Below are 27,796 nucleotides of genomic sequence, written 5' to 3'. Positions count from 1 at the left end.
ATCCACGTGGTATGAAGTAAATCACAGAAAAATCTGGTGTCATTTAAATATAGCATTCTGAAATCCAAAATTCTAAATTCTAAAATCCAAATTAAATACAATTTAATTAACAGTGTGGCTGTCTTTTACAGGCTAGTGCTGTGTCCAGGCAGTTACTGATGATGCCTCCAGACTTCAGCCCCCTGCCCCTTTCCATGGGTGAACCAGAAAGTCGTCCTCCTCAGCAAGGAGACTACAGTTACTCTCATATATAAATGTTCTCTGCATAGTCATCTGCATTTGCTAGGGATATGTGAAATTCAGTGTTAATCGTCAGTGTAAGCATAGGATACATTGTATCTTTAACCTACATGTGAAAGGACCTCTTGAAGTTATGTGGGCATTGCCAGTTTCCACAAAAAGCTTGGTGAAAGCCCATTTTCATTCACTGAGAAACATTTTGGGATGAACTTGAGTTTTTATTAGGTTATTGTGGATAGCTCTGACTCATGACTGAGCTACAAGAGCCAAATTCATTCTGGTTTTAGAAGTCTGTTCACAGTTCTAAAGTTTACCGATCCATTCAGCCACCTTTGTTTATGAGTTCCGCGCAAAATCTAAAGTACAATTGCTTGCCGGTTAACATTTCCTTGGGATCTGATGGCTTCACAGAGACTTAACAATAAAATGTTACAGGAGTCTAGTTTGTCAGGTTATAATTGACTACAGACAGGTTTGGGGGAGGGAGAAGCATGCAGCATAAAACATTACATAACAATGTTTCTGAGCCAGATTTTTTAGTCTGTGCAGGTGACAAGCTGATTCTTAAAGAGGCAAAGAACAGAGGCACTCATCTTCTACCTCATTCCACTCCAAACCCAGGCTGTCTTGACAGTGGAGGTTAGTGCTCTAAGATCATACAGAAATAATTTTGGCATCATTTCCATTAAGTTCTTTTTCGCACCACACTGTAGAAGATCACATCTGAAAGTCAGGATAATTTAAGGCTGTCAAATAAAATTATGCAATATATAAAAAGACTCTAAAGTGAAGGGGTAGCTATATATTTTTATTCTTGAACTTTTTTCCCCAGGGGTTAATTTTACTTAAAATCTTAACAAAATATAAAAAGCAATGGACAAAAAGGTCATGATATTACATGAGAAAAGACTGCCAACTTTTACTATGTCTGAAAGCACCAAAACTCCAGTGTTTGCAATCAAATACAAAGATACCTAACTACTAGTCACAAAACTACGAGCAGTGTTGATGCACTCCAAATGGCTGCCGAAGAAAGGTGAATACGTTTATAAACCGGGCAAAGAAAATGCAAAGAGCTCCAGTGTGAACATGCATTGAACTGAAGAATTCTAGTGAACCTTTCCCTCCACAGAAAACTTCTGCCTCCCAAGTAGCATAAAGGATTTAAAGCAAATCATGTACACTTGACAAGTAGCTATTCCTAGATAGAATTATTGCATGAGATGATGTTTGGAAAAGCAGAAGCCCACCCAGCACTTCAAGGAAGTCCAAGACAATGTTTTTGTAGACTAAGTGTGAAAACGAGTTTGAGGTGTGAGTCACTAAATCAGAGGGTGGTAGGCAACTTCGCTGTCATTAAGTGTTAGAATACGGAAAAACTGCCATTCATGTCCTCGTCGCTGTCTCTTGCTGTTGCCAGACTGTCGAAAGGGTTGTCACAGTGTTCTTGCAGGTTGGAAGAAACTGCTCCAAAGAACATGGAAGAAAACTGGAGGGAAAGAAGTAACTGCACTGTTGATTCAAAGTAAGAATTCTCAGTAAGTGCTCCAGGGAACAGCCCCTTTTCAGAAACCTGGCCAGTGTGGTCTCCCTAACTGACGGTGCTAGTTCAGGGAACACCCAGAGCCTCAAGACTGGACCAACACGTTCTCTCAACCAAAACCCCTCCCAAAGGCACACTGTTTGCGATCAGTAATCTGCCTCTGACTCCCCTGCCTGAGCCATTTAAATACACACCAGGGCTGTGGGAGACGGACAAAGGCAGATTCTGCAGGCCTTTCTGCTCGACTCCCAACTTCCCTTTCCCTCCTCCTGCTACAGAAGCTACCCCTCCCAGCTAAACCTGTCCTTTCCTCTCTGTTGGCCTCACAGCCCCTCCCAGGCCTCCCCTCTACTGGATAAGAATATCGGCATTTTACAATAATGTCTCTCATCTTTAAAATATATGAAAAGCACCACCACCACCCCATTCCTCCCTCCCTGCCGCACCTCTGCTTTTGTCTACACTTATCTCCATTTGCTCATGCTCCTATTCAGTCCTATCTAAAAAAGCTCCTGACCCCACCACTTCACAGAAACTTCCTGCTATGATCACCAAAATTCATCACATGCTTAAGCCAATGACCATTTTCAGTCTTCATCCCACTTGATCCTCAGACACTCTTCTTGGACCTTCCTCGTGCCACACTCTCCTGGTTGTTCTTAGACTTAGCTCGCTTGCCCCCCTCTACGCAGGCTTTGAATCAGGGTTTCTCAACCTCAGCACTACTGACATTTGGGGCCTGATGATTCTTTGTTGTGGGGACTGTACTGTGTGTGTCGGAGGATTTGAGCAGCATCCCTGGCCTCTACCCACTAGATGTGAGTAGCATCCTTGATACCTCATGTCCCCATAACCCCCATAACCAATCCATCACCAAGTCATGTTACTTTTACCTCTTCAATTAGCTGTCTACTTCAGCCACTTCTCTCCATTTCTAAGGAATCACCATCTCATCTCTTGGGTGCTACAACTGAGCTTCCATTCTTGCCTCACTGTACCCCATTTATACAGTAGCTGTACTAAAGTTATCTTTTAAAAAATCAACTCTGTCAGCCATCCCTCTTAAAACCCCTTGAATACTTTAAATGCCAAGATGCTTAATATGGCTGTTTACATGGCCTACAGGACTCTTCTGGCATGATCTGGCACTCACCAATTGCTCTAGCTTCACCCTGTGCCATCGTTTCCCCCTGGTTCTCTGCTCTCTAATTGCCCTGGCGAGCCTTCAGTTCCTCAAAACCACCATGCTCCCTCCATCACAGGGCTTTTCACACGCCATATCCATCCCCCCCACCAACATCCAATTTTACTGTCCTAAAAAGTCTTTTGTATAGCTTAATATAGTGACTTAGAAAAAATATTTCTCCTTCCAAATTTCTAATTCTAACTAAGGAATTCATATTTCCAAATCAATAATAATAGCAATAGCAAAACAGACTTGAATGAAACATTAATGTAAATGTAAAATTGGGACTATCATTATTTCCCAATGATGCTTCTGTTTCCAATAAATTGTGTTTACCTTCAATTTAATAGATTTCATAAAGTTTAATGTTAGCATTCTGTGAAGCTTATCATCAATCTAGTAAAATATTGGTATGTTGATATGTTATTTACTGTGACTCCTCTATGAAGGGATCTGTGCTGTTTGGAGGATAAAATTTATATTGTACCACTACAACTAAAGGGTTTTCCAAACAGATTTGAAATATGAAATTAGAGCCCTGGCTGGTGTAGCTCAGTGGATTGAGTGCCGGCCTGTGAACTGAGAGGTAGCCAGTTGGATTCCCAGTCAGACACATGCGTGGGTTATGGGTCCCCAGCTGGGGGTGGGGGGTGCGTGTGAGAGGCAACTGATCAGTGTATCCCTCACACACTCCTGTGTCCCTCCCTCTGTCTTTCCTTCCCTTCCCTTCTCTCTAAAAGTAAATAAATCAGAAAAATGGAAGGTGATAAAAAATATATAAGTATGCTATAAGCAATTATAATTTATTCTTTAAAACAAGTGATCTCAATCTCTGCTTGAATATACTTTGTTAGAAATTAATTACTCAGGTAAGGGGACAAAGCAAAAAACAAAAACCTCATAGAAAAAAAGAAAAATTACCCAATGAACAATTTAACTATTTTGTATTAACATTCTACAAATCATTCTCCATCTCAAACTGGCTTCACCTCTCCACTGCCAAAAACTAAGAAAATTAATTTTCAGGATATTGTGGGGGGGAGGGAGCAGGGAGATTGCAAAGGGTGGCAGATGAGGGGAACTCCTGAATGAGACGTGGTTGTGTGTCATCGTTCTTCTTTACCTTCCTGAGATGTGGAGGCCCTGGCTCTTCCTCCACGTGGCTGACGCTGCTTTCCGGTTCCTCACTGATGTCCCCGTTTGCTCTCTTCACTAGAGGACTGCCACAGTTTCCAAGTGTAGAGGTGTTCCCGAGAGCCTCATCAGGGTGGAGCCTTTTGGGCGCTGCTTTTCCTGAAATGTGCTCCGTGGTCTTGCTATCTTTTTTACCAGCCGTTGGATTCGAACATTCCAGATCTGACCTGAGGTGTTAATAGGGATTAAATGAATGAACTGTTTACTTTGAAGTATATATTTTTATAAAACTAATAGAGCGATGTAGTATGTCAATGATAACACTGGTTTAGGGCATATACTGAAATAATATGAACTAATTGTTTTGAAAGTTAAGATTTACATTCATGATTATTTAGAAATTCTCTCTACAGATGGGAATTTTTCAGTAAACAACACTGTGTGCACGTGACAGTCTTGTGATCATGGTAGCAGGGCAAAGTTAGAAAAAGTCAAATAAATTACTATACATATGTATGACAACATCGTATGTAGTCATTAAAAATCACGTTTTCAAGTCATAATCGGTGATGCTGGAACATGTTCACAATATAATATTTGAGGGGGGAACAGGATAAAAAGCTACATATGCTATATGATGTCAATCTTGTTTAAAAATACAAGTATATGCAAAATAAAAAGTCTGAAAGGAAACAGCACGAACCAAATATTAACAGTGGCCGTGTCTACAGTGCAATTGTGGGTAATGTTGACTTTCTTTTTTGCACTTTTCTGTATTTTCCAAACGTCCCATAGTAGCTATGCTACTTCAACAGTTGAAGCACCCCCACCAAAAAAAAAGTTATTAAGAGACAAAAGAAAAACGATGGCTGTCGCTACGTCTGAGAAAGAGTGTTCTAGGTGTGAATAGACATTCCTTTGAACCTTAACACTATATCACTCCTAAAAAGCAACTGTTACAAATGGAAAGGAGTTTGAGGTATTAACGAAGACAAATCAGAAAGTCCTGTTAAATTCTGATCAGAAGAGAGAAGGAAATTTCTGGAGCAAGATTGGTGATATTTCTATGTTACTGTCAGGTTTTACTATAGCTCTTCCTGATTCCATCAGAATTTCTGATCTAATGTTTTACTTCTCAACAGTTTCCTGAATGAATGCCATTGAATTATTTCTGCATAAATAGTAATGGCTTTTTCCCAACCAATAAAGATGTTAGAACATGGCCTTACCTTTTTTGTTTTTCTGAAAGATACAACGATTGTGGAGAAGATGCTCTACTTGGCTCATCAGTCAATGTAGCCAAAATAAAGTTAGCTTCCAGTAACATATCATCAATACTTAGAGCCACAGGTCTAAAAAGGCAAAATTGGAGCACACAGCACAGTCATTTTCTGATGGACATTGGGAAAACATCAGAAAATGATACCTAATTCAGGAGTAAAAGAAAAACAGGGAAGTCCTCTTGTCTTTTCACAAATTAACATAGTCCTAAGAGCTGAAAGGGCCCTTAGAAATCATCGGATCTAATTTCATAAAACACATCTATCCTAACCCAATCTCACTTGATATTTCAGTCCTGAAATATTATATAAAGTGTCATAGTTTCACAGAGATTTAACCTGGTTAAGCCATGTATTATTTTCTAGTTAATTTATTCATGTCAAATGTATAAATGTTTTCGCTATGCAGAAGCATGTATCTTTCTCAATCAAGTTACCAATTAAAAAAACACCATGTTATGGCATCTTTTAAAATTTAAGTTTGATAAGTGTTTCTAGTAAGGTTAAGGAATTCCTGGGTTGTGAATTAATTTTGAAGTGATTCAAATGGTTTTATTATTGACATATAACAAAAGAAAAAGAAGCAAATTCAGAAAAGTTCCCAAGAACCTACTTTCCAGGAAAATCAAAATAAATGGATATAGGAGCACGTGTAGCTTCTGAAAATATCAGTATTCCCTGAAAAGAAAAGAAGGGGAAGAAAAGTGAAGTCTTTCTTTAAAACTACCAGTGAAATTTTAATTTAGTGCAAATTTTTCTTTACCTTCAATTCTTTGAAGCAAAACGTTATTTCAGTGTCAATTCCAATTTGAAAGAAGTCAAACTCAGCTGGACCCACAAACATCTCACTGTGTACAGAATTGTTCAAATCTGTTTAATAGTGTAGGACAATAAAGAATAAAATTAGTTCCAGAGGTATTTGTTAAATTTGAATATAAAAATATAACCTGAGCGGTAGGTTTAGAATAGCCACTAATTCTCTGCCATTCCTTCATTGAGAGGTGGGGCCTCTGTCTACCTGCCCTCTCCCTGAATCTGGGTGGGCGGGCTCTCTGACTGCTTTGACCAATAGACATGGTGAGGTGCCCTGGTGCAGGTTTCTGAGCCCAGGCCTTTGGAGACTAGCAGCCTCCACTTCTATCCTCTATCCACTTCCTCTTTCCTGCAACACCTGCTCTTGGGGCTCAGCCACCATGCTGACTTCATGCTGTAGGAAGTCCAAGTTAATGAAGAGGCCACATGTGTGCAGGTACTCTGGTTAACAGTCCCACTGAGCTCTAGCATGGATTACCAGCCTGGTCAGTGCTTGGATGTCTTCAGATGATTCCAGCCCTAGCCACCAACTGCAACTGCACGAGAGACCCCAAGTGAGAACTGCCCAGCTGAGCCCCATCAACCCACAGAACCATGAGAGGTAAGAATAAATTGTTTTAAGCCACTATATGTTGGAGTGGCTTGTTATAAACAATTAAATAACCAGAATACCATAAACAAGTTTATTCTAAAGGGAACTACTATTTATGAATATAGTTTATATAGAACAAAGACTATATTTTGACTCACATCTTTTGTTTTCTTTTTCATTCGTATCTTTAGTAACTTAGATATCATTTAGTATTTTTAACAAAACCTTGCAACATAAGGACCCTGAATGATAACTATATCTATAGGTAGAGCCTATTTGGGAAATTACACTTTATTTTCAACCCTTCAGCTAAGCAAATTTTCCCTTTAAAAGTCCTATTCTCACATGTGTCTGTTAGCTCTCGCTATCAATGAGTCATCAATATGTCCTTGTGCCTATGGACAGATTTACATTAAATTTATTATTTATGTCTAAGTATTTAATCTTCTGTGTTGCTATTATAACATTATGTTCTCCTACTGGATATTGTTTGTATACACAAAAGCTATTTTCTTCATCATCTATATCCTGTTACCTAAATTATTTTATTGTCTGAGTTAATTTTTATTGATTCTCTAGAGTTTCCAGGTATGTTATCATGTCCTTTGCAAACAGAAATGGTCATACTTTTAGTGCCTTTAATTGGCTCATCTAATTTGCATTGATTAATAACTCTAGTACAATGTTAAATAGAAGAGGAGATAGTAGGTGTCCTTGTCTCCGATCTTAGTGGAAATTAGTCTTTTCTTAGTAAGTAAGACACTGGCTTTGGTATATGTAAAAATATATATATTTAATCATTTTTAAGAAAGTATCCATCAATTCCTATACTTTTCACTGTTTCATATCAAGAATAAATGTTACACAGTTTACGAGGCTCTCTCGGCATTTATGGAGATAATCATATAAATTTTTTCTCCTTAAACTTACTGATGTAGTGTTTTACATTACTGGAGCTTCTAATATGGAACCAATATTGCATTTCTAGAACAAATTTCACGTGGTCATGGTATACAATTTCCTTAATGAGGTGTTGAATTTGTTTCCTATTATTTTCTTTAATTTTTAGGTGCATTTTAAAAAGTACAGTCATACTGTGCATACGATTTCATAATCTATTTAATAACATCCTGTTTTTCCATGTCAATAAGTACGTTTTTCTAATTTTTGTGTGTGTTGGTGTTTTGTGTTTTCCACTACCAAATTAGCTTCAGTAAATGTCTTTGATATGCACTCTCAGTGAGAAAGGAATGTGTATATATATATACATACAAAATTACTTTTAACAGCTTTGTGGTATTTCATTACTTTAACTCAACCAATCCCCTGTTGTTAGATCTGAAGTATACAATAAGCATTAAAAGCGCTCGTCTCTCAATAGTGGGATTTCAAGGGATTTTTTTTATTAGTGCTTTTTAAAAATTATTTTTTTCAATGAACATGAATTGTGTAAGTATGAGAACACAGGATAAACGGTACATATATTTTTAAAGGACCAAACAATACCGTACAAATATATTCATCCCAAACAAGAAGGCTCATGTCACTCCCAGGGCATTAGCAGAGAGTAAAGTCAGTAGTACAATTAAACAGTTGGGTCCCTAGTCAAACATAACTGTAACTGCTCATTAGAAAGTCGTTCATGAGGGACAGTGTCTCCTGGTTATGAAACGGCCACCTTTATTCAGAGATGGGGGTGTGGAATGTAAAGCAGACCCTGTCACTGGTCCAGCATACGTTTTCCAGATCATGCGCTCCTGAGGGCCAGGGAAGAATGGTAGATGGAATCTGAGAGAAGCAATAACAGCACAGGGGCGGTGAGCTGAGCCCTGCGCTCAGACCGTCACCCACGCTTACCACCTGTGTGCTACCAGGCAAGTCACTTAGTTTCTCTGTGCTTCATATTCTTCAGATGGAAAATGGGGATCATAATAGTACCTACATCACAGAGTTGTTAGGAAGATCAAATGAATTCAGAGATGTAAATCATTTAGAACAGAACCTGGCACAAACTAAATGCTACAGAAGTCATCTGACCCAACTTAATCCCTGGTTCTACTGGTTTTTCACTTGAAAATAACACAGTTCCTCCCTTCATACACTTTCTTTACTGCTATCACCAAAAAAATCATCCAAGACCAAAGAGTCTCCAACAACTTGTGCCAAAAAGACCCAAGTACATTTTCTCGATACCCAAACTCCTGATTTAATCATGCCTAGTTTCTCCACACCATCTAGATAACTCTTGGAAGATTGACTTAAGAAGCATTCACATTTTCTGCCCTACATATTTGCCGCCTGGAATATCTTACATTTCTAATTCACATTTACTTTTGCTTATGTTGTCAAAGGCCATCTCGATTGCTGGCATGTTAATTTTTCTCTATGCTAAACACAAAGTATGATAAAGGATGAGAAATAGGCCTTAAAATCTTAACTTAAAAATATTTTTCTCTGTAACCATTCTTCTAATTTTAAAACAACTGGAATTTCAAAGCCAAGTATTTTAAGTACTGATTGTGTAACTTTCCTGGGTTTGTTAAAATTTTTAATGATCTTTCTACATCTTACTGCTTTTTAGACAAAAATAAATATTATACCACCAATATTTACTGACTGGTTAGTAATCAAGAAAGCCAGGAAGTAGTTTTACGTCAAAGCACCGTGACAGAGAGTCCTTACCCATTGATTCCTCACTAGAACTCTTAATGCAAACTTCCAGGGGAGTAACAGCAAGAGTAACTTCCTCTTGACTTGATGAAAAAAAGACAACCGCCTCAGCAAGCACTCTGCGAGATGTAATAAAAATATTATATTATTTGAAAAGCAAACAGAAAGAGGCAGCTTTCTAATGAGGCTGAAATCTTTAATCTAGAAATAAATAGGTTAGTTGGCTTAGACTTAGAAAAATTTACCCAAAGGACTTTATATTCTTTCTTCTATATAAGATGCTATATTTTAGTATATTTAATCATTGTAACTTCATTTAAAGGCCAGGAGAATAATAAAATACATTCTTAGTAAAACATGTGACAGCTGCAGGATAAACCAAACTCTAGAATAAAATGTCTTTAATTATTTTTTTATGTGACAAGTATATATATTGTTTAATTGGCCTGGGATCACACTCCTAAGGGAGGCAGTGGAAGACAGAGATGTTCTAGTACAGCTGGCTGGGCGGCCTGTGCCGGGGGCCCAGCTGAGAGGTGGAGAGGGTTACGAGCTGCCTGCCACCTATATTCTCTTTCCCTTTGTTACTTGTCCTGGATTATTAACTGTTACTTTCAAGGTTGTCTTGGCACCCCAAGTGCCCTTTCATCCTGTGCACCTTTTTAGAAACAACTTTATTAAACTATAATTCACATACTACACAATTCAGTTTTCGGGGTGTTTGATTTGCTTTTCCCTAAAGACTAATGATGTTGAGCATCTTTTCATGTGCTTATTGGCCATTTGTATGTCTTCTTTGTAGAAGTGTCTATTCCAATCCTTTGCCTGTTTTTTAGTTAGGTTATTTGTCTTTTTTTATTATTGCACCATAAGTTCTGAGCTACTTTTGAAACTGAGGCGTTGGTAGATAAAAAAGAGATTCTTAGCATTTTTGTGATGCTGGTGTTACCCTGATGCTAGACACGAGCTCAGCAGTGTTTCTTGATGCCAAAATATCAGGAACACCTACCAAATTCATCTGGAAACTTTTCCAGTGATAAGGGGGATGTTGTCCAAGATACCAGATGACCTGATATAAAAACTGACAACATGAATGTGAAATTCAAAAAGGAAGAAAAATACCAATTGCTAATAAATATATGAAAAGAGGCTCGAACTCCCTAGTAATAAAATAGACATGACAAAGAACTCTAATAGTATCCTTTTCTACCTATTATATTGGCAAAAATTTTAAAGATTGATCATATCCTTTACTTAGAAGGATTCTCCTACACTTTTGGTGGGAATGTAAATTGGTACAAACTTTCCAGGTAGCGATTTGATAGTATGTGTGCAAATTTAAAATCTGTCTTTGAGACGGCAGTTTCATTTCTAGGACTCTGTCTGTGTTAGGCAGCCTAGAAGATGGCCCCCAAGGATTCTTAATCCTTGGATTCGTGCCCTTACATAATCCCCTCCCCTTGAGTGTGGGCTGGACTGATGAGAGTCACTTCTAACCAAGAGAAAATGGCAGAAGTGGTAAGATAGCCATTCTGAGAGTAGGTTATAAAAAGACCATGGCTTCCACCTTGGGAGTCTCCCTCTCCCTGTCTCTCCTTACCACGTTGGGAGGACGGCCGGGCAGTCTACAGAGAGGCTTGCCCCGAGAGGAACTGAGCTCTACCGGCAGCCACGTGAGTGAGCCTGGAAGCCAATCTTCTGACGCCTCCCAACAACAGTGTCAGTGAGTTTGGAAGTGACTCCCCCCACAACCTTCAGATAAGTCCACAGTCCTACTGATGGCTTAACTTCAACCTCTCTTCAACCTGAGACCTTCACCAGATGCACCCAGCTAAGCTGCACTTATTAGCATGAAGTAATAAATGTCTGCTTTTTTAAGGCTCCAAGATTTGGGGAAATTTGCTCCACAGCAACAGATAACTAATATACTACCCTAGTTCTAGCAGCATTGTTTGTGATAGTAAAAAGTTGGAACAACCTACTTTTTGTGTGTGTTAGTAAGAAGTTGGAAATAACCTTTATCCAAGGTTTCGTTTTCCTAAGTTTCAGTTACCTCCTGTCAACTGCGATCTGAAAATACTAACTGGAAAATTCCGGAAATAATTTGTAAGTTGTTTTACTGCCTGCCAGTGTGAGTAGTGTGATGAAATCTCACTCCATCTGAGGCCGGCCTGCCCAGGACGCGACTCACCCCTTTGTCCAGCGTCCCCATGGGTACACGCTACCTGCCCGTTAGTCACTTGGGAGCTGTCTCAGCTGTCATCAGCTCCACTGATGAATATCACAGTGCTTGTGTTCAAGTCACCCTTATTTTGCTTAATAATATCCCTGAATCGCAAGAGTAGTGACGCTGACAATTCGGATATGCCAGAGAGAAGCCATACAATGCTTCCTTTAAGTGAAAAGGTGAAAGTTCTCCTGGACTTAATAAAGAAAGAAAAAAGTTGTATGCTGAGGTTGCCGAGATCAGTGGTAAGAACAAACCTTCTATCTGTGAAGTTGTAAAGAAGGAAAAGAAATTCCTGCTAGTCCTCCGTTGCACCTGAAACTGCAAAAGTTTGGCCAACAGTGCATGATAAGTACTTAGGTAAGATGGAAAAGGCATTAAATTTGTGGGTGGAAGACAGGAGCAGAAAACATATTCTGACTGACGGTAACATAATACACCAGAAAGAACTGAGCCTATACGAAGACCTGAGCAAGGGGACTCCTGAAACAAGTGACCACAGTCACATAACTTTTGTTACAGTATATTGTTACAATTGTTCTATTTTATTATTCGTTATTGTTAGTCTCTTACCATGCCTAATTTATAAAGACAACTTTATCACAGGTTTGTATGTAGAAGAAAAAACATAGCATCTATAGGGTTTGGTATTATCCACGGTTTCAGGCATCCACTGGGGAGGGGCCTGCTGTAGGGTTGTGGGTAAGTAAATTACTGTTAAGTCATACAATGATAAATTACACAGTCATTAAAAAGAATAAGATTGATTTAGGTGAACTGACATAGAAACTAAACAAAGCAAGTTGCCAAATGATAACAATAGTGGGATATTTTCTTTGAAAAATCTATGTATGATATATATTATGAAAAACTATATAAAATATTTATCTGATATGTGACATAAATTTGAGAGGTGGGAGAAAGAGATAACCAAATAATAAGGAGAGGGGGAGTTACAGAGATTGGCTATAAATTTAACAAAATAGCTATAAACAGAAGAGCTAGAATGATATACACCAAGTTATTAATAGATGTTACCCCTGCCAGTGGGATAGAGGGGGCAGGTAAAGGAGAAAGACTTCCATTTTTTAATCTTTGCAATCTTCTATGAGTTGTAGATGCATTTCAAGAGTATGTATTTCTTTTGTAATTTAAAAAACAACAAGGATAAAATACCTTTTGGCTCACAAACTAATTAATGTTTAATGTTACAGTTTAACATTGAAAAATTGAGTACACTTACTCATTCTCTAGAGAAAAAATGGAAACACTTAAGGACAAAATCAGTTCACATCAAAAATGCTGAAATTTTCTTATGCTGTGTGTTTGAAGACTCAGAAGGCACCATATAAATGCAAAGTATTATTAGATTTTTTCTTGATATCATTTGATGAAGAAAGCTACTGATGGAATATTTTTAGAGCTTTCTTGGCAACTAAATTATCATCATATCATTATGCAGTTATGATCTATTACAGCAATTTTCAAGCAGCGCACTGCGGCGCACTGGCGTGCGGCAAGCATTTGCAAGACATGCAATACCTGACTAGTTTTAAAAAATGACAACAGTCAACACAACAATTGTCATCTGGTGTGAATGAATTAAAATTATACCTTTGATCAGACTGGCAAAAAAAAATGGTTTTTTGGTGTGCCGCAGAATCTTAGTAATTAGTTTATGTGTGCCATGAGATGAAAAAGGTTGAAAACTGATGGTCTACTATTATCTTTATCAAGGTTTTCTTTCTCTCAGTTCTGTAAGAGCTTTCTCCAAGTCTAGTGTTAGCTTTAAAAAAAGTAACTGATTTAAAAACTCTAGGACAAAGCTGTGGCTCTTGTGGCTCAGTGGATTGAGTGCCAGCCTGCAAACCAAAGGGTTGCCAGTTCAATTTCCAGTTAGGGCACATGCCTGGGTTGCAGGCAGGCTGGGAGCGTGCGAGAGACAACCTATCGATACTTGTCTCGCACATAAATATTTCTCTCCCTTCCTTTCTCCCTCCCTTCCCCTTAAAAATAAATAAATAAAATCTGTAAAAGCTCTAGGACATTAATTCTTTACTCTGTAACCATACTACATTGAGAAAAATAAAAAACCAGAACAGAGAACTCATTACCTTGGTTGAATCACTAGTATATTAGTACACATACTCTTTTCGAAAATAACTTGCAAAGGCTGACTTTCTTGAAAACACACATTATGGGTCCTTTTAATACCTTAAAGAGAGTAGAGAAACCTGATAATTTTAAGTGCAAAATTAACAGGTTAAAAAGTCTTCAACTTTCACAGCCAAATTAAAATAATGTAAGTGAAGTTATATTTAGTATCTGCAGGTGCCTAGTGTGGAGAAGCACTTGTCTTTAGTGAATGTGTTTCTCGCCCCCTAGTGGACATCAGGCAACATGTCAGACCCTCTGACCAAGCAGGCAGTCGAGTTCCCATTCTTTTGAAATACAGGTAATTATTCAACTGTGTGTAAAACAGTGATTGCCCACTACAGCTCAGGTATCTATGACTCCCCTTCAGTACCTGTCATCCAGGACTAATATTCCTGAATGGCACCTTTGTTATATGAAGCTGAACATCAGGCCTGTGGATTCTTTTCCGCTGAGAGGAGGAGGGGAGAAGTGTGAGGCAAGAATGGCTATGGCCCTTTGTGCCAGGAACTGCGGTTCGCATCTCACAAACCTCACCTGGGACTCTCACAGTATCCCTTCGGGGTATGTACTTAATCTTAGAAGAGGAAACAATAGCTCAGTGAGGCTGAATGACCTTTCAAGGCTATGCTTTTTTAACAAGTACAGCAGGTCCTCCAACAATGTTTCATTCAAAGTCATTGCCTTACAATATTGATGAGATGCCTTAGGAACTAAAATCCTGTTTACATTAATTATCATGCAGTTGGTTTCATTATCCATCATTTCGCCTGTCAGTGATGTTAAGTGGGGACTTACCTGATAGCAAGAATTTGAATCTAAATTTGAATACAGAGCCCATGTAATAAAATCCACATAGGCTAGAACTTTCTACAGCAGAATAATGTAGCAGTGTGAATCTAAAGGTCTCCCTAGAGATAGCATTTCTCAACTTATTATTTTTTTTACTTAGGTGATAATAGCAACATTTATTAATTTCAAAAATATTTACTGAGCACCTACTACAAAAAGATTTAGACCAATATCACAAGTACAAGATTTTTTTAAAGCATAAAATTCTACCTGCCAGCTTCAAATAAAGTACTGGCAATCATAATAAATATAATTAGAGCTAACACTTAGAGAATGTGTCAGGCATAATTTTAAACAGTTTAGAACTATAACTTCCTAGAACTCATAGACCCTCGCAAAAACCCTAGCAGGTTGGTACTAACATTATCCCCAATTTACACACTGGGAAATTGAGACATAGGGATGTAAAATAATTTGCCCAAGGTCTCTGCAAGGAAGGGGCAGAGCAGGATTCCACCCCAGACACTATGGCCTCCAGAGCCCATGCTGTTAATCACCAGGCCATACATATTTAAGTACGTAAAAGTCCTATGACTACAACATCTGAATACGGACCGTGCAAGGCCAAGGGGCAGGAAATCCGCTTTACAGCTTGGCATGGCAGAGAGAATGAATGAAGGTTTTAGCTCCTACTAATGAGGGGCAGGACTTGAACCCAGGCTCTGTGATTTACTACTTCTGTGACCTTGGGCCAGTTACCACGCTTCTTTCAGCCCCAGATCTAATACTATCTGCCTCCTAGAGGGAATAATCCTTTTCTTTCTGACCAAGGAACACCGTTTCCAAGGCACTCTTACAGAATATCAAGCAGACAGTTAATTTGAGAACAACCAATTGGTTAAATTCAAATGGATTTAAAAAATGGGTTTGTATGCAAGTAAAGCTTGTGTCACTGACAGGTGTAGAAAGGAAATACTACTAATCATCTCAGAATACTTCTTCAAAGACAAGAAAGATAATACCTTTCAGGTACTTACAACTTTCCTACCACAAAACTACATAAATTCTAAGCAATAATGCAATGAGAACTCTTGTATTATTGCACATGGTTTGAATACTCTAAACTTAAAATATATTAACAAAAACACACAATACATTAAACTCATTTTAATTATACCTACCATATCTGCAGAAGAATTGGATAACTACTTTGCACTTATCAGATCTGGTGAATATTTTGCACATCTCTACATTTCTTTCGAGGGAATTCGGACATCTAAAGATGGGCAGAAGTGACTGTAACACAAACAGATCATAGAACAGCACATACTCAGTGTGGCTGCTTAATTAGTTTAACAAATTAACACAAAAGAGTATGTATATTCATAAATGAATAAATTTGTCCTGCATGACATTCAACCAAGTATTAAGTATAGAATAGACTTTATGTCGAATATTTCCACAATATAAGAGAAAACCGGAACCAGTTATATTTACCTTCATTCCCAATTTGCAATTTAAATTTGATACTGTGTTTCTCTCTTTCATTTCCACTGCATCTGACCATTGGTAACTTTGGAAAAACACAGGAGAGAAGAGGACACATCCATATGCTGACCGGCAAGAGTTCACAGACCTCAAAGCAAGCTGGGAAAATAAAATAAAAACTATTTAGGGGGAAAAATCAAATTTCTTTAAATGATTAATTTTAAAAATTCTATTTCGTTTCACATAGCAGTTAAATGAACACAAATAATGCTATCGGATGATAAGTGCGTTATATGGCTACGTTATCCATATGAACTATAATATATATGAACTGCATTTATTCAGTGTGTATTGAGTCTGCATATGTATATATATATATATGTCTACATATCTATATTTAATACATATAGGTATTAAATCTAAAATCTTGCATGTTGAAATTGTAAAATTGCAAATGCCTCCAGGGGCCTTCATTTTAATGCACAAAGTGGCAGAAGGCAATATAAAAGGGAGTAAAAAAAAGAATGCAGCAAAACGGTGATCTCTTGCCTTGTCTAAGGAGAGAAACTGTTAAATTAATGTCAACCAACTACTTCCACTTCGGTATAAAAGCCCCAAACCGTCAGACCTTTTCTGAGTTTTCAAGAAAAGCAAGAAATTCAGATTTTTCTGTGGACTCTCCCAATTTTTAACTGTTAGAAATTATTTCAATTCTTTAAAAAAACATTGTAATCCCCACAAAACACTTCTGCAAGCTATATCTAGCCTCTTGGCCACCAATTTGTGACTTTGGATTGGAATCAACTGTATTTATCTGCATGATTTTAAGGTTTACTATGCTGCTCTAAAGCAGCAATTTCAACCAGTGTGCTGCAAGAAGTTTTAAAACAGGCAATACTTGACTATTTACTCAGGGGCACTGACCTCTTTTCCCTTAGATTGTCAAATTTTAAAAAATGACAACAGTCAACACAGGAATAGCTGTTTGGTGTAAATGAATCAAAATTATACCTATTTTATTTTTGGTCAGATTGGGAAAAATACATTTTTTGTTGGGCCACAGAATTTTAGTAATTAATTTATGTGTGCCATGAGATGAAAAAGGTTGAAAATTGCTGCTTTAAATGTATTCAGATATGTACCATCAAGATGAACAGTGAAAGGGATAATTATAATTTTCGGATTTCTGAGTTAACATACAATGTAGACCAGAATCTTAAACTTCTTTTGTCTTAGTAGACAGTGTCTGAATTAACTTTCTTACTTACACCTTTCTCGGACGGGTCCAGCCACAGCTCGTCACTGATTCGTGACAGAGCTTGGATTGCTTTCCCAAACACTACGGAGAAAAAGAAAGTTGCTGCTTACATACATACGTCCTCTCGAACAATAAAAGCAAATCATAAGGCTATTTCAGCATTCACAGGACTTACGTTCATAAAGAACAGTGTTTATAGACTAATACTACCAACTGCTGTGAGAAATACAGTATAATACCCTTGGCACAAGGCCAGGTTCACAGGCCGCGCTCAATAAATTCGAAGAACGAGTGTGTGCGATGATGACAGGCAACAGAGTTCTCCTTTCTGCACGTTCGCAGTGTGGCCTGGAGCTGCTGTGGCAAGCCAATGTCCGCACGAATGTATTTTAAGACGTGTGTCTCCCCCCCCCCCCCCGGGAAAAAAGTGTAAAAACAAGACATGGAGAGGTCGGTTTGAAGGGCTTTGATACTTTGACTGGTGGCAAAGTCAGAACGAGTGATGGGAGAAACCGGAGGCGACAGACACAGAGGCCGGGGCTGGGTGAAGCAGCCGTCTGGTCTGGTGTGACGCTTTCCTGTTCTTGTGAGTTAGGAAGAAGTAAAAAACAAACAAACAAACAAACAAACCCCCCCAAAACATGTAGCAAACAGATATAGAATATTACGCTGCAATAAAAATGGATGGCCATATCCACCTATGGAAAAGTCGAAAAAAGGAAAAAAATCATTCCAGAACACCAGATTATAATGCTTATTATGAATTTGTGGTGTGGGGAGTGGGGGGGGGCTCCCACTGAGAACAACTGATTCCCTTTTTAAAGAAAGGAGAAACAAAAGGTAGAGGCAATGTCCCTTTTTCACCACTTCAATTGCACTACTTTTGCACGGGAGCTGCCTCGTGCAGGCCTTTCATGCAGCCAGTGAGTATTTATCGAGCGTCTGCTATGTTCCCAGCACAGCCCACGGCAGTGGGGGAACAGGGATGAATAAGGTGGGGAGACATCGCGCCCTCCCAGCGCTTGCAGTCCAGCAATACTGAGCAGTCACACAGATAAATAACTGCTTGTTAGGAATTGAGGTTCGCGCGGCGAAAGGGAACTTCCTGCTCCAAAGTCGTCCTCAGCACAGGGGAAGCCGGCCCCGGCGCAAGATGCCTCTTAATGATCATTTTCAGGTTTCAATCTGTAAGACACCATTGCTTTTCTAAATGCACACCTCCTGGAGTAATTTACGTGGACTAATTTAAAGTGCCTCTTACAACCATCAAAACGATGGTTCCTGTACATTCCCATTTCATCCCTACTATAGAGCTGCTCTGTTTGTCCTCTGAGGAAGAAACCTGAGCCCCAACGTGATTCAGTGGCTTGTCCCAGGTCATACGTTTAAAAATGGTGGGACTAAAATAAAAACCTGGTTTCTGTTTTTCCCATGACACTAAAACACTTTAACTGGTCGAGCATTATTTTTCCCCCACGGTCGCCCCACTCGCTTATCTTCCCGATTTTGATGCGCGATGATGCAACTTCATTTCCTAGACACGCACGAAAATATAAATATTGTGCATAAATCGAAGCATGTGGGCCTGCATCCTCCCCTCAGAAGCTAACGGGACCATGGGGGTGAGCGCTGGCTCTGAGGAGACTTTGGTGTCCTCAGCCCTTATGCATAAAGGCAACTGGGAAGAAGTGTGCGGATGGTGGAACTCCCCCATGAACTTCAGGCTTTCCCTTTTTGTCCCTAGCTAGGAAAAAGGACTGCTCCACCTTTAACCTGACTGCCGTTCATCCCGCACTTCAGCATGGCTGCAGGCCCTAACAAGCCGGGTCGCAAAGCGCGCCTCAACTCGACGCCCCGGGTTCCCGGATGTGGCCCGAGCCTTTAGAAACTTCGAGATCTCACCCCTCCCCTCCACTTCCACTCTTTCCCCGAAAGCAGCTTCGCTTTACAGAGGGGGAGGGCCTGTGCGGGCCACCGTAGAGCGGTCTCCGTAGTCCTCATTTTTCATTGGTTGTGTGGACGAGGTGGGCGGGTCGTCGAGGAGTCTGAGGAAGAGGGCGGTGGCGGTTGTGGTAGCTGAGCGGAACCCAGTGACAGGATGGTGAGGATGGCAACTGCGGTGACCGAGGCCTGGCTCTCCGCCGGGGGGCTGCGTCGTAGGGAGCCACTGGGAGTGTCTGGGCGACGGTTTGGGTGATCCCGGAGGCCTGGGCGCAGCCCAGGCCCGGCCGGGGGGAAGGCCCTGGGGGAGGGAAGGGAGGTATGGGAGCGGCCACTTCTGGGTGCAGCCGGCTCTGGCCTTGCACCCCCGCCCCAGAGGCCAGAGGACGTGTTAGGGGGAAAGAGGCCCCTCACTGCTGCTAGTCCTGTCACGAGACCCCCGTGCCCGAGCCGGGAAAGGCCTTTGGCTCTGTGCTTCGACTGTCCGAGAAAGGGGCACGGTTCCCCTGCGTTTCCAGACGTTTCCCTACTTCTTCCCCGCAAAAGGCACCTCCCGCTGGTTGGGGTGTGCGGGTTACCACCCCCAGTTGGCGAAAGCTGGCTACGCGGATTCAAAACGGGAAGTAGCGAGCAGGATCCCTCACCCAGTGTAGCTTGGCACCTAAGGAAAGCGGGTAAAAAGCGATCCCTTTCGCCCCTGAAACGACGTGCAGCTGCCATTGCACGGTGGTAGTGTGTTCCCAAAGGACTGCATTTTTGGCTCTTCGAATAGCTGGAACTACTGGTTTGCCTAGGATGCTGCGACCCTTTAGAGTAGGGTTCCTTCATGGTCTGCGAACTCCTTGAAACTGTTTGGAAATTTTTGAGAATATGTGCGGTTTTCTGGGTAAAGGGCCAGTGTTGGCGCTAACGGGGTGGTTTGGGGAGCTTTACTTCGTTCATTCATCGGATTGGCCCCGCCTGCCGCAAGCCCGGCCGCCACCCTCTCCCGGCAGTAGGTTGCTACAGAAAAACTCCGGGAGCAGCTACTGGCGAGGGCTCATAGCTGGAATCAGTTTTCAGAGGTGCCCTTGACCCCCCAAAAAGTTGAGAACAGTTTCAAAAGGAGCTCTGACTGTCCTGGTATTTGTGTTGATGAGGCTTAACTGTAAATGAACTTTAATTTCTGACGGGTGTCCGTTAAATTTTTAAGATGATCACAAATCTAAGACAAACATCGCCTTTGAGGTGGCTTATAGACGCCACAGAGATTTGTGGTATATGCTTCTGTATATAATGTAAAAAGCTTTCATCTCATTTTTTATTTTTGCTTATAAGCAGGCTCCAGTTTAGAGCAATTCATTTTACAGTAATTTTGAGACAGTAGGCCCTGGGAGAAGAAGGAATTTCCTGACCTGTTTCTGAAGTTGTTTTTTGTTTTTGTTTTTGTTTTTTGAGAGGTGAACACTTTTTGAGAGTAGTTGTACAGGCACATCACTTTTTATGTCAGATAGGAAGAACTGGGCAAAATTAGCATTAGCTGATTCTTTTATAATTAAAAGCATTTTATTTGGCAAAGGAGACTAGAAACATTCAACACTTGTTAGTATCCAAGAGTGTATAGGCAGCAAACTGTGACGTGTGTGGGGAAGGTCCATTTCACCTGGAGGAATGTGTTTGTTTCTATCATCTTTGGCTGGTGACTTCATCGCTTGATATTCATAGTGTTGTGTTTAGATCGTCTATTCAAAGTAATGACCTAACTGCAGCATAATTTTACAACTAGAATTTTTAACATAATTAAAGTCAATATACATGAGGAATAAATATACTAAGAATCTAGAAAATGTTCGCTTTCGTTTAAGCCATGACTGCTGAATTTTCTGAATTGTCTTATACAATTCTAAACAAAACAGGAAAATGAAAGGGATTAGAGTCAATGTGGAGAATAAGTTTAGGAAAAGAAAAAATTGACAAAGCAAAATTTATTAAAAGTGTGTGTGCATGCGCATATGTGTCACATTTAAAATACAGCAAACAGTTCTTTTGGTATTTTGAGCAAAGCTGATTTTTAACATTTTCTTTCATAACACTCAGAAATCATTAACAATTGTTTGCATATTCATTTGATATGAGTTTTTTTGTTCTTTTTTTGGTTTGTTTCTTTTTGTTGCTTTCTTTTAACATTGGTCATGTTTCACCCTTTTTTTCCATTCCCCCTGTCTGCAATCAACTTCTTCATTCCACTAAGGCTGGGCACAGAGTAAGTTTCTTCTCTTAGCTCCTCCTAATAATGGTGGTTGGGTGTCTTGATTACTTACTGGGATTTTCACCCTTTTATAGTCTTAGTCAAATAGGAAATAACCAAATTCCTATGCTTTGATTGGGTTGGTTCTTTATTTGAATTTAACAAGACTGCCATTTCTAGAATCTCTTGCTTTCTTAAAATCTATGTCTAACCTGAATTGTCAAAGTGTGGAATTTGGGCAAGGGCACTCCTTAAAGTATGACATTTGTTTTGTGACACTATTTCCCCCATCACTTTGTCACCTGTAGGAAACCAGAGTCCTAGTTAGGATCCTTACTAATCTGAAATAATTGCTGTGTGGTCATTCATACAGTTACATATTTTTAGAATGTTGATGGTCTAGGCACATGGGCATAATCCACAGCACATTAGAGAATTTAGGTTGTCAATCATTATGAAGTATCATGTCTTACTAATGCTCTTTCTAGTTCATTAAGATTGAACAGCTCATTCATTTTTAGCCCCAAAGATTTTTAACCTGATACAGATACGTACCTTTTTGTGAGTTTGAGGTTATTCTTTTTTTAATAAAAAAATCTACTTTTTACCTTTTTCTCAAATACCAGCTTTCCACATTAACTATGCACTTCAATCCATATTTGAAGGGATCCCCCTCTAAAGATGAAGATTGTTCTGTCTCCAGGTACTTTTGTATTGATTACCAATGAAGGTGGAAACTTCATGGTGGTTTTGAGCTTTACAGATGTTTTAACCATCTGGATTAAAACCATATTAAATCATTGAGCAAATACCAGCTGAAACTACCCTTTATAAAGAGGAAACTTATTTAACAATTTCTTTTAAAGTGCGTTAATTTTACTGCAGTTACTCTACATCCTGATAACAGTTCCTTTGCTTTGTAAGCACTTTGATATTTGTTGCCAGATGAATCAAGCTTGGTTTAATAATAATTTCAATTTCACACATTTTGTTTTTTATTAATTTCAATTTACAAAGTCATTGGTGACAACACCATTTTCTGCTTTATCTTATTTTATATATTTAATGTTTTCTTTGACATTAAGGAATAGTTGGGCCTTTTTTAAAAGCAGTTAAAGGGCACATACATTTATGAATGGGATGTCTGTGTGGGGAAATGTGCTGTCATAGAATGAAGGTGCTTATACTAATCAACATGAAGAATTTGATTGCTGTCCTTTGGAGTGCAGATTTTATTTCTTTAAAGATTTTATTTATTTATTTTTAGAGGGGAAGAGAGGGAGAAGGAGAGGGTGAGAAACATCATGTGAGAGAAACATTGACTGGTTACCTCTCTTGCGAACTCCGACAGGGACCTAACCTGTAACCCAGGCACATGCTCTGACCAGGAATCAAACTGGCTGCCTCTTGCTTTGTAGGTTGATGCCCAACCAACTGAGCCACACTGGTCAGGGCAGACTTTTTTTTAAAGATTTCGTTTATTTTTAGAGAGATGGGAAGGGAGAGAGAGAAGGGTCGTGTGTGAGAGATACATTGATCAAGTGCCTCTTGCATGCCCCCACCTGGGGGCCCGGACCACAGCCTGGGTATGTGCCCTGACTGGGAATTGAACCTGTGACCCTTTGGTTCGCAAGCTGGCACTCAATCCACTGAGCCACACCAGCCATGGCAAGAGGGCAGATATTATTTTTAAATGATCTTTTTGACAATATTCTGTTAAATAACTGAAATAATGTTTAAATGTAGAATCTCTAAAATTAAAATTTTGCAGGATTAAGAATTTTTATCATCTGAGACTATGTTCCTCCTGCTAAATTCATCACTTCTTTAACTGATCTCTTTTTTAATGCTCTAATGCACATGAAAGATTGTGAAAATGTTATTTTAAGTTTGGAAATTAAACTGAGAGTACATAAGCAATTTAATCTAGACAATGAATATATGAAAGTGAGGATTTCTAATAATGAAAGACAGAAGATGAAGATTGTAATTCAAAAGCACACATTTGCTCTATTGAAACTTTGAAACGTAGGCTGTTTTTATTCCTCTGTAATGTGTAACTAATAGTTTTAAGTAACAAATATTGTAAATTTTGGCTATTGTTCCTTAAAATAGTTATCAGTCTAGTAAACAAAGTATAGAATTAACTTTTTTCCTCTATCATTACATTTCTAACAATTCTCTTTATTAATGTCCCTGGAATCAATACATGTTATTTTACATTATAAGTGCATAAATATGAATTTCCATATCAGTCTTCAAAAATTCCAAATTCCATAGGGCCCAGTAATATATTGTCATTTTGCAATTTTGTTGTTCAGTGTAATTTATAGGTCTGTAAATGAGTCTCTTTAGAAAGCTTGATTTTATTCTTGGTAAATAGAATGATATATATTATGTATAGCACATTTGTGAGCTAATTTAAAAAGATCGATTTAGAACAAAATACATTATTATATATGTGATATGTGTGTTTGTCTAAATGGTCATGATAAGGAATTGTATGAATAACTTCTCTTTCATGTTCTGGAATCTCTGATTAGTTTAATTTAAAATGGGAGTTACTAGAAGAAAGTATCTTGTTTTGACATTATGCTTAACATTACACTTTGTCTCACCTTGACACTTTAAAGTTGGTGTTGGTATTAGGAGACCTGCACATCCCACACCGGTGCAACAGTTTGCCGGCGAAGTTCAAAAAACTGCTGGTACCAGGAAAGATTCAGCACATTCTCTGCACTGGAAATCTTTGCACCAAAGAGAGCTATGACTATCTCAAGACTCTGGCCGGTGATGTTCATATTGTGAGAGGAGACTTCGATGAGGTGATGTATTTCCCTTTCCTTCCCAATGTTTCCTTTTCTTTCATTCTTCTTTCTTTCTTTCTTTCTTTTAAGATTTTATTTATCTTTAGAGAGAGGGGAAGGAAGGGAGAAAGAGAGGAGGAGAAACACTGGTTGTCTCTTGCTCATCCCCAACTGGAGACCTGGCCCACAGCCCAGCTGTGTGTCCTAACCAGCAATCAAACCGGTGACGCTTTGGTTCGCAGGCCAGGTGCTCAATCCACTGAGCCACAATAGCCAGGCCCAATATTCCCTTTTCTTGATTTTAACATATAAAGTTTTATCCTTTAGACCAGTTTCTCAGCTGTTAAAGGTCCTTTTTTATTTTCCAAATGTAAAATTACTACACGTACCCTCCCTGTCTGAAAATCACTGATTTTAGACTGCTTGATAAACATATTAAATACTTGTCCTAAGTCAACACAAAGTGGTTTTGTCACTATTTTTTATACTATCATTTAGTTTATAAATTTTTTTGTTATGAACTTTTTGCTACCACCTATACAACTCTGTTCCAAGTACCATATCACTTTCCTTTATTCCAACTTCCTGATTCTACCCTTCCTCCCTCCACAGTTTGTTCTCCAAGTAGCAATCAGAGTGACCTTTTTAACGTGAAGATCAGCTTACTAATTGTTGAAAGCCCCGCCATGGCTCTCTGTCAGAAGTATTAACTAAAGGGATATGAGGAAGTTTTGAGGTCATAAAACTGTTCTATATCTTCATTGTGGTGGTGCTTACGTGACTGTATGCATTTGTCAAAACTCCTTGAATTGTACACTAAAAAGGACAGTTTTACTGTATGTAAGTTGTATCTCAATAAACCTGATTTAAAAAAATAAGTAAGTTAGAAGTTCTGGGGTTCCAACTTCACCCATTAATTAAAAAGAAAATTTAGGCAAATTATGTGCTTTCTGGCCCTAGTTTCCTTCTATGTAAATATGATTGGAATAGATGACTTCTAAGACCCCTGCCAGTACTAACATTGTATGATTTAAAACGATAAGCATGATTCTAGTATGAATATTTATGTAGTATTTCTGGAAATACAAGCATTTTCATAAGTTATTTAACTTTATTGGCACTTTTTGATGGGGACCCTTTATACCAAACTGAATGACCATAGTGTTGGTTTTGGGTTTTTTTCCAGTGGATTTTAAAGAGTTTGATTAAACTAGATGTGACACAGAGATGAAAGACATGGGGATGAGAAGGGAAGGGGCAAACTTCTTGTCAGTAATAAGAATGTAGGTCTGGTTTGTTAAAAACATTAGGGGTTCTGTTTGTGTTATGCTCAAGACAGTTTCAATACCAAGAATTCAAATTTTTTGCTATAAAGTTGCTAAAGTCACAGGCCCTGGAATCATGTACCAGAGTTTGGATCTTGGCTTAACCACTTAGTAATGTGTGGCCTTGGGCAGGTTATTTTAACCTCAGTTTTAACCATGACTCACTTTTTTCCATCCATGAAATGGGGGTCAGAAGAGAACCTACCTCTTAGGATTATTTATAAGTACTTGGTAGGTTGATAAAGCCCTTAGAGTAATTTGTGATTCGTACTAAGTACTATGTGTTTTAACTGTCATCATTTTTAGCCATCTATATAACTGTTAAAGCCTGCAGTTTAATTTAAACTCACCCTAGCTTACAGGTCATATGCCTAGGATTCTCAGGTAGAGGAACTCACAAATTTGGGGGAATAATTATTTTCTACAGCATGCTCAAAATAATCTATATTCTATAAAAATAAACACAAGAAAGGGACTGCATGGAAATTCCGGTTATGTTTTGAGCATAGTTACAGCCTTAGAAACCAAGAAGAAATCAGATATTTAATCAATATGTTGGTTGTAGAGCAACAAATTCATGAGATCAAATATTTAAAAAACAGGTTTGGTTTTTTTTCACCCTGGTCTGGCAGCTCAGTTGGTTGGAACATCGTTCCATATACCAAGAGGTTGTGGGTTCGATCTCAATCAGGGCACATGCCTACGTTGTAGGTTCAGTCCCCAGTCGGGGCATGTATGGGAGGCATCTGATCCACATTCCTCTCTTACACTGATGTTTCTCTCTCCCCCTTCCACTGTCTCTATAATCAATAAACATATCCTCAAGTTGGGATTTTAAAAAATAAATAAAGGCAGGATTTTTAAACATTGATATCTCTAAAACATATTTTCCTTATGCCAATTTTGTATTTTAGAATCTGAATTATCCGGAACAGAAAGTTGTGACTGTTGGGCAGTTCAAAATTGGTTTGATCCATGGACACCAAGTTATTCCATGGGGAGATATGGCCAGCTTAGCCCTGTTGCAGAGGCAGTTCGATGTGGACATTCTTATCTCAGGACATACACACAAATTTGAAGCATTTGAGCATGAAAATAAATTCTACATTAACCCAGGTTCTGCCACTGGGGCATACAATGCCTTGGAAACGTAAGTAGTATGTAATTTGGGAATTTGGGGGTTTTATAAATTTAATAATTGCATGTGTGATATTTCATTAAAAATGCAACTATTTAAATAATTATAGCCTTTTGGTGATTGTTACTTTTAATATGTAACAACCAGGTTTCTCCTTGAATCCAAATTGTCGTCTTAAATTGAAATTTATAGTGCTACGGCTTTTTAGTATAAAACACTGACGTTATTTATATTTTCTTCCAGAAACATTATTCCTTCATTTGTGTTGATGGATATCCAGGCTTCTACAGTTGTCACTTATGTGTATCAGCTAATTGGAGATGATGTGAAAGTAGAACGAATCGAATACAAAAAATCTTAAAGCCAGGCCTGTCTTGATTTTTGTTTTTTTCTTTTTTTAATTCCCCTGTTCAAATCAAGTAATTAAACATTTAAGAGCCACAAAATTGTACCACTTTTATAATATTTTGCAGTAAAATATATCGTCTTCTGTTAATACAATGTTCTGAGCTTCTTATAAACTATTAAGAATTTATTTAGTTTATGATTTCTATAAAAAAATGTCCACCACACAGTAAATGGTCACATGTTAAGAAAAATTTATCCTTGTAAATATCTTCAAAGTTGATATTTAGGACTTTATTATAAAGGTAGTGCATGAGGAAAAAGAATCTGGACTTTCTTCTATACATTTTTCTCTTCTCCAGTAATAAAGTTACCTTTCATTTACATTTTCTCGATAAACTGTTTTGATTTTTAAAAACCATAAAAATGAGAGATCAAGTGAAACTGTGGACAAGGATTGAAGTGATGAGATGGACGAGATGCCCTTTCAGAGCTCTCATTTCTTACTACATTCTGAATCATAATGCTGAAGTCGGATTTCACTTTCTAAATAAGATGCCATGTGGACAGACTAAATCAGCAGAGATTCTTCAAACTGCTGCTTTAAGGTGCTCTATTCCTGCCCTGCCTGGTGTG

At 38.7% G+C, this 27,796-nt stretch overlaps 2 protein-coding genes across 3 annotated transcripts; one reads left to right on the top strand and one right to left on the bottom strand.

Annotated features, from left to right (window-relative positions):
• Window positions 1–70: 70 nt before the first annotated feature.
• RAD9B (RAD9 checkpoint clamp component B) lies at window positions 71–19,180 on the bottom strand. The gene is made up of 12 exons (XM_024567068.3): window positions 19,144–19,180; window positions 17,388–17,458; window positions 16,129–16,278; window positions 15,813–15,927; window positions 13,800–13,899; window positions 9,471–9,577; window positions 6,147–6,253; window positions 5,997–6,061; window positions 5,333–5,455; window positions 4,093–4,330; window positions 1,621–1,729; window positions 71–947 (listed from the first exon to the last, which is right to left on the bottom strand). The coding sequence occupies exons 1-12, from the start codon at window positions 19,178–19,180 to the stop codon at window positions 895–897; spliced, it is 1,275 nt and encodes a 424-aa protein (XP_024422836.3). The 3' UTR covers window positions 71–894.
• A 215-nt stretch (window positions 19,181–19,395) lies between these two features.
• Window positions 19,396–27,544, top strand: VPS29 (VPS29 retromer complex component). Of its 2 annotated transcripts, none has more exons than XM_024567043.4 (4): window positions 19,396–19,478; window positions 24,179–24,370; window positions 26,592–26,827; window positions 27,059–27,544. In XM_024567043.4, exons 1-4 carry the CDS (start codon window positions 19,476–19,478, stop codon window positions 27,174–27,176), a joined length of 549 nt encoding a protein of 182 aa, XP_024422811.1. In that variant the 5' UTR covers window positions 19,396–19,475; the 3' UTR covers window positions 27,177–27,544. The 2 variants fall into 2 exon arrangements, with proteins under 2 accessions (XP_024422811.1, XP_053784140.1); XM_053928165.2 differs by lacking the exon at window positions 19,396–19,478 and adding an exon at window positions 19,497–21,560.
• The last annotated feature ends 252 nt before the right edge of the window (window positions 27,545–27,796 follow it).

This window comes from Desmodus rotundus, chromosome 7, assembly GCF_022682495.2.
Source record: "Desmodus rotundus isolate HL8 chromosome 7, HLdesRot8A.1, whole genome shotgun sequence".
Classification (NCBI taxonomy): Eukaryota; Metazoa; Chordata; class Mammalia; order Chiroptera; family Phyllostomidae; genus Desmodus; species Desmodus rotundus.
Note: the sequence above shows the minus strand (reverse complement) of the source record. Positions and strands in the feature narration are given on the sequence as shown.

Excerpts from the sequence above, each read along its gene's own strand:
- RAD9B (XM_024567068.3), bottom strand. The coding sequence starts at position 19,180 with ATGCTGAAGTGCGGGATGAACGGCAGTCAGGTTAAAG. Across the intron at positions 16,279-17,387 it reads TGGACCCGTCCGAGAAAGGT|CTTGCTTTGAGGTCTGTGAA; the intron begins GTAAGTAAGAAA and ends TTATTTTCCCAG. Across the intron at positions 4,331-5,332 it reads CTTTCAGAAAAACAAAAAAG|GTCAGATCTGGAATGTTCGA; the intron begins GTAAGGCCATGT and ends TTAACACCTCAG.
- VPS29 (XM_053928165.2), top strand. The coding sequence starts at position 21,429 with ATGAGTTTTTTTGTTCTTTTTTTGGTTTGTTTCTTTTTGTTGCTTTCT. Across the intron at positions 21,561-24,178 it reads CCACTAAGGCTGGGCACAGA|TTGGTGTTGGTATTAGGAGA; the intron begins GTAAGTTTCTTC and ends GACACTTTAAAG. Across the intron at positions 26,828-27,058 it reads GCATACAATGCCTTGGAAAC|AAACATTATTCCTTCATTTG; the intron begins GTAAGTAGTATG and ends ATTTTCTTCCAG.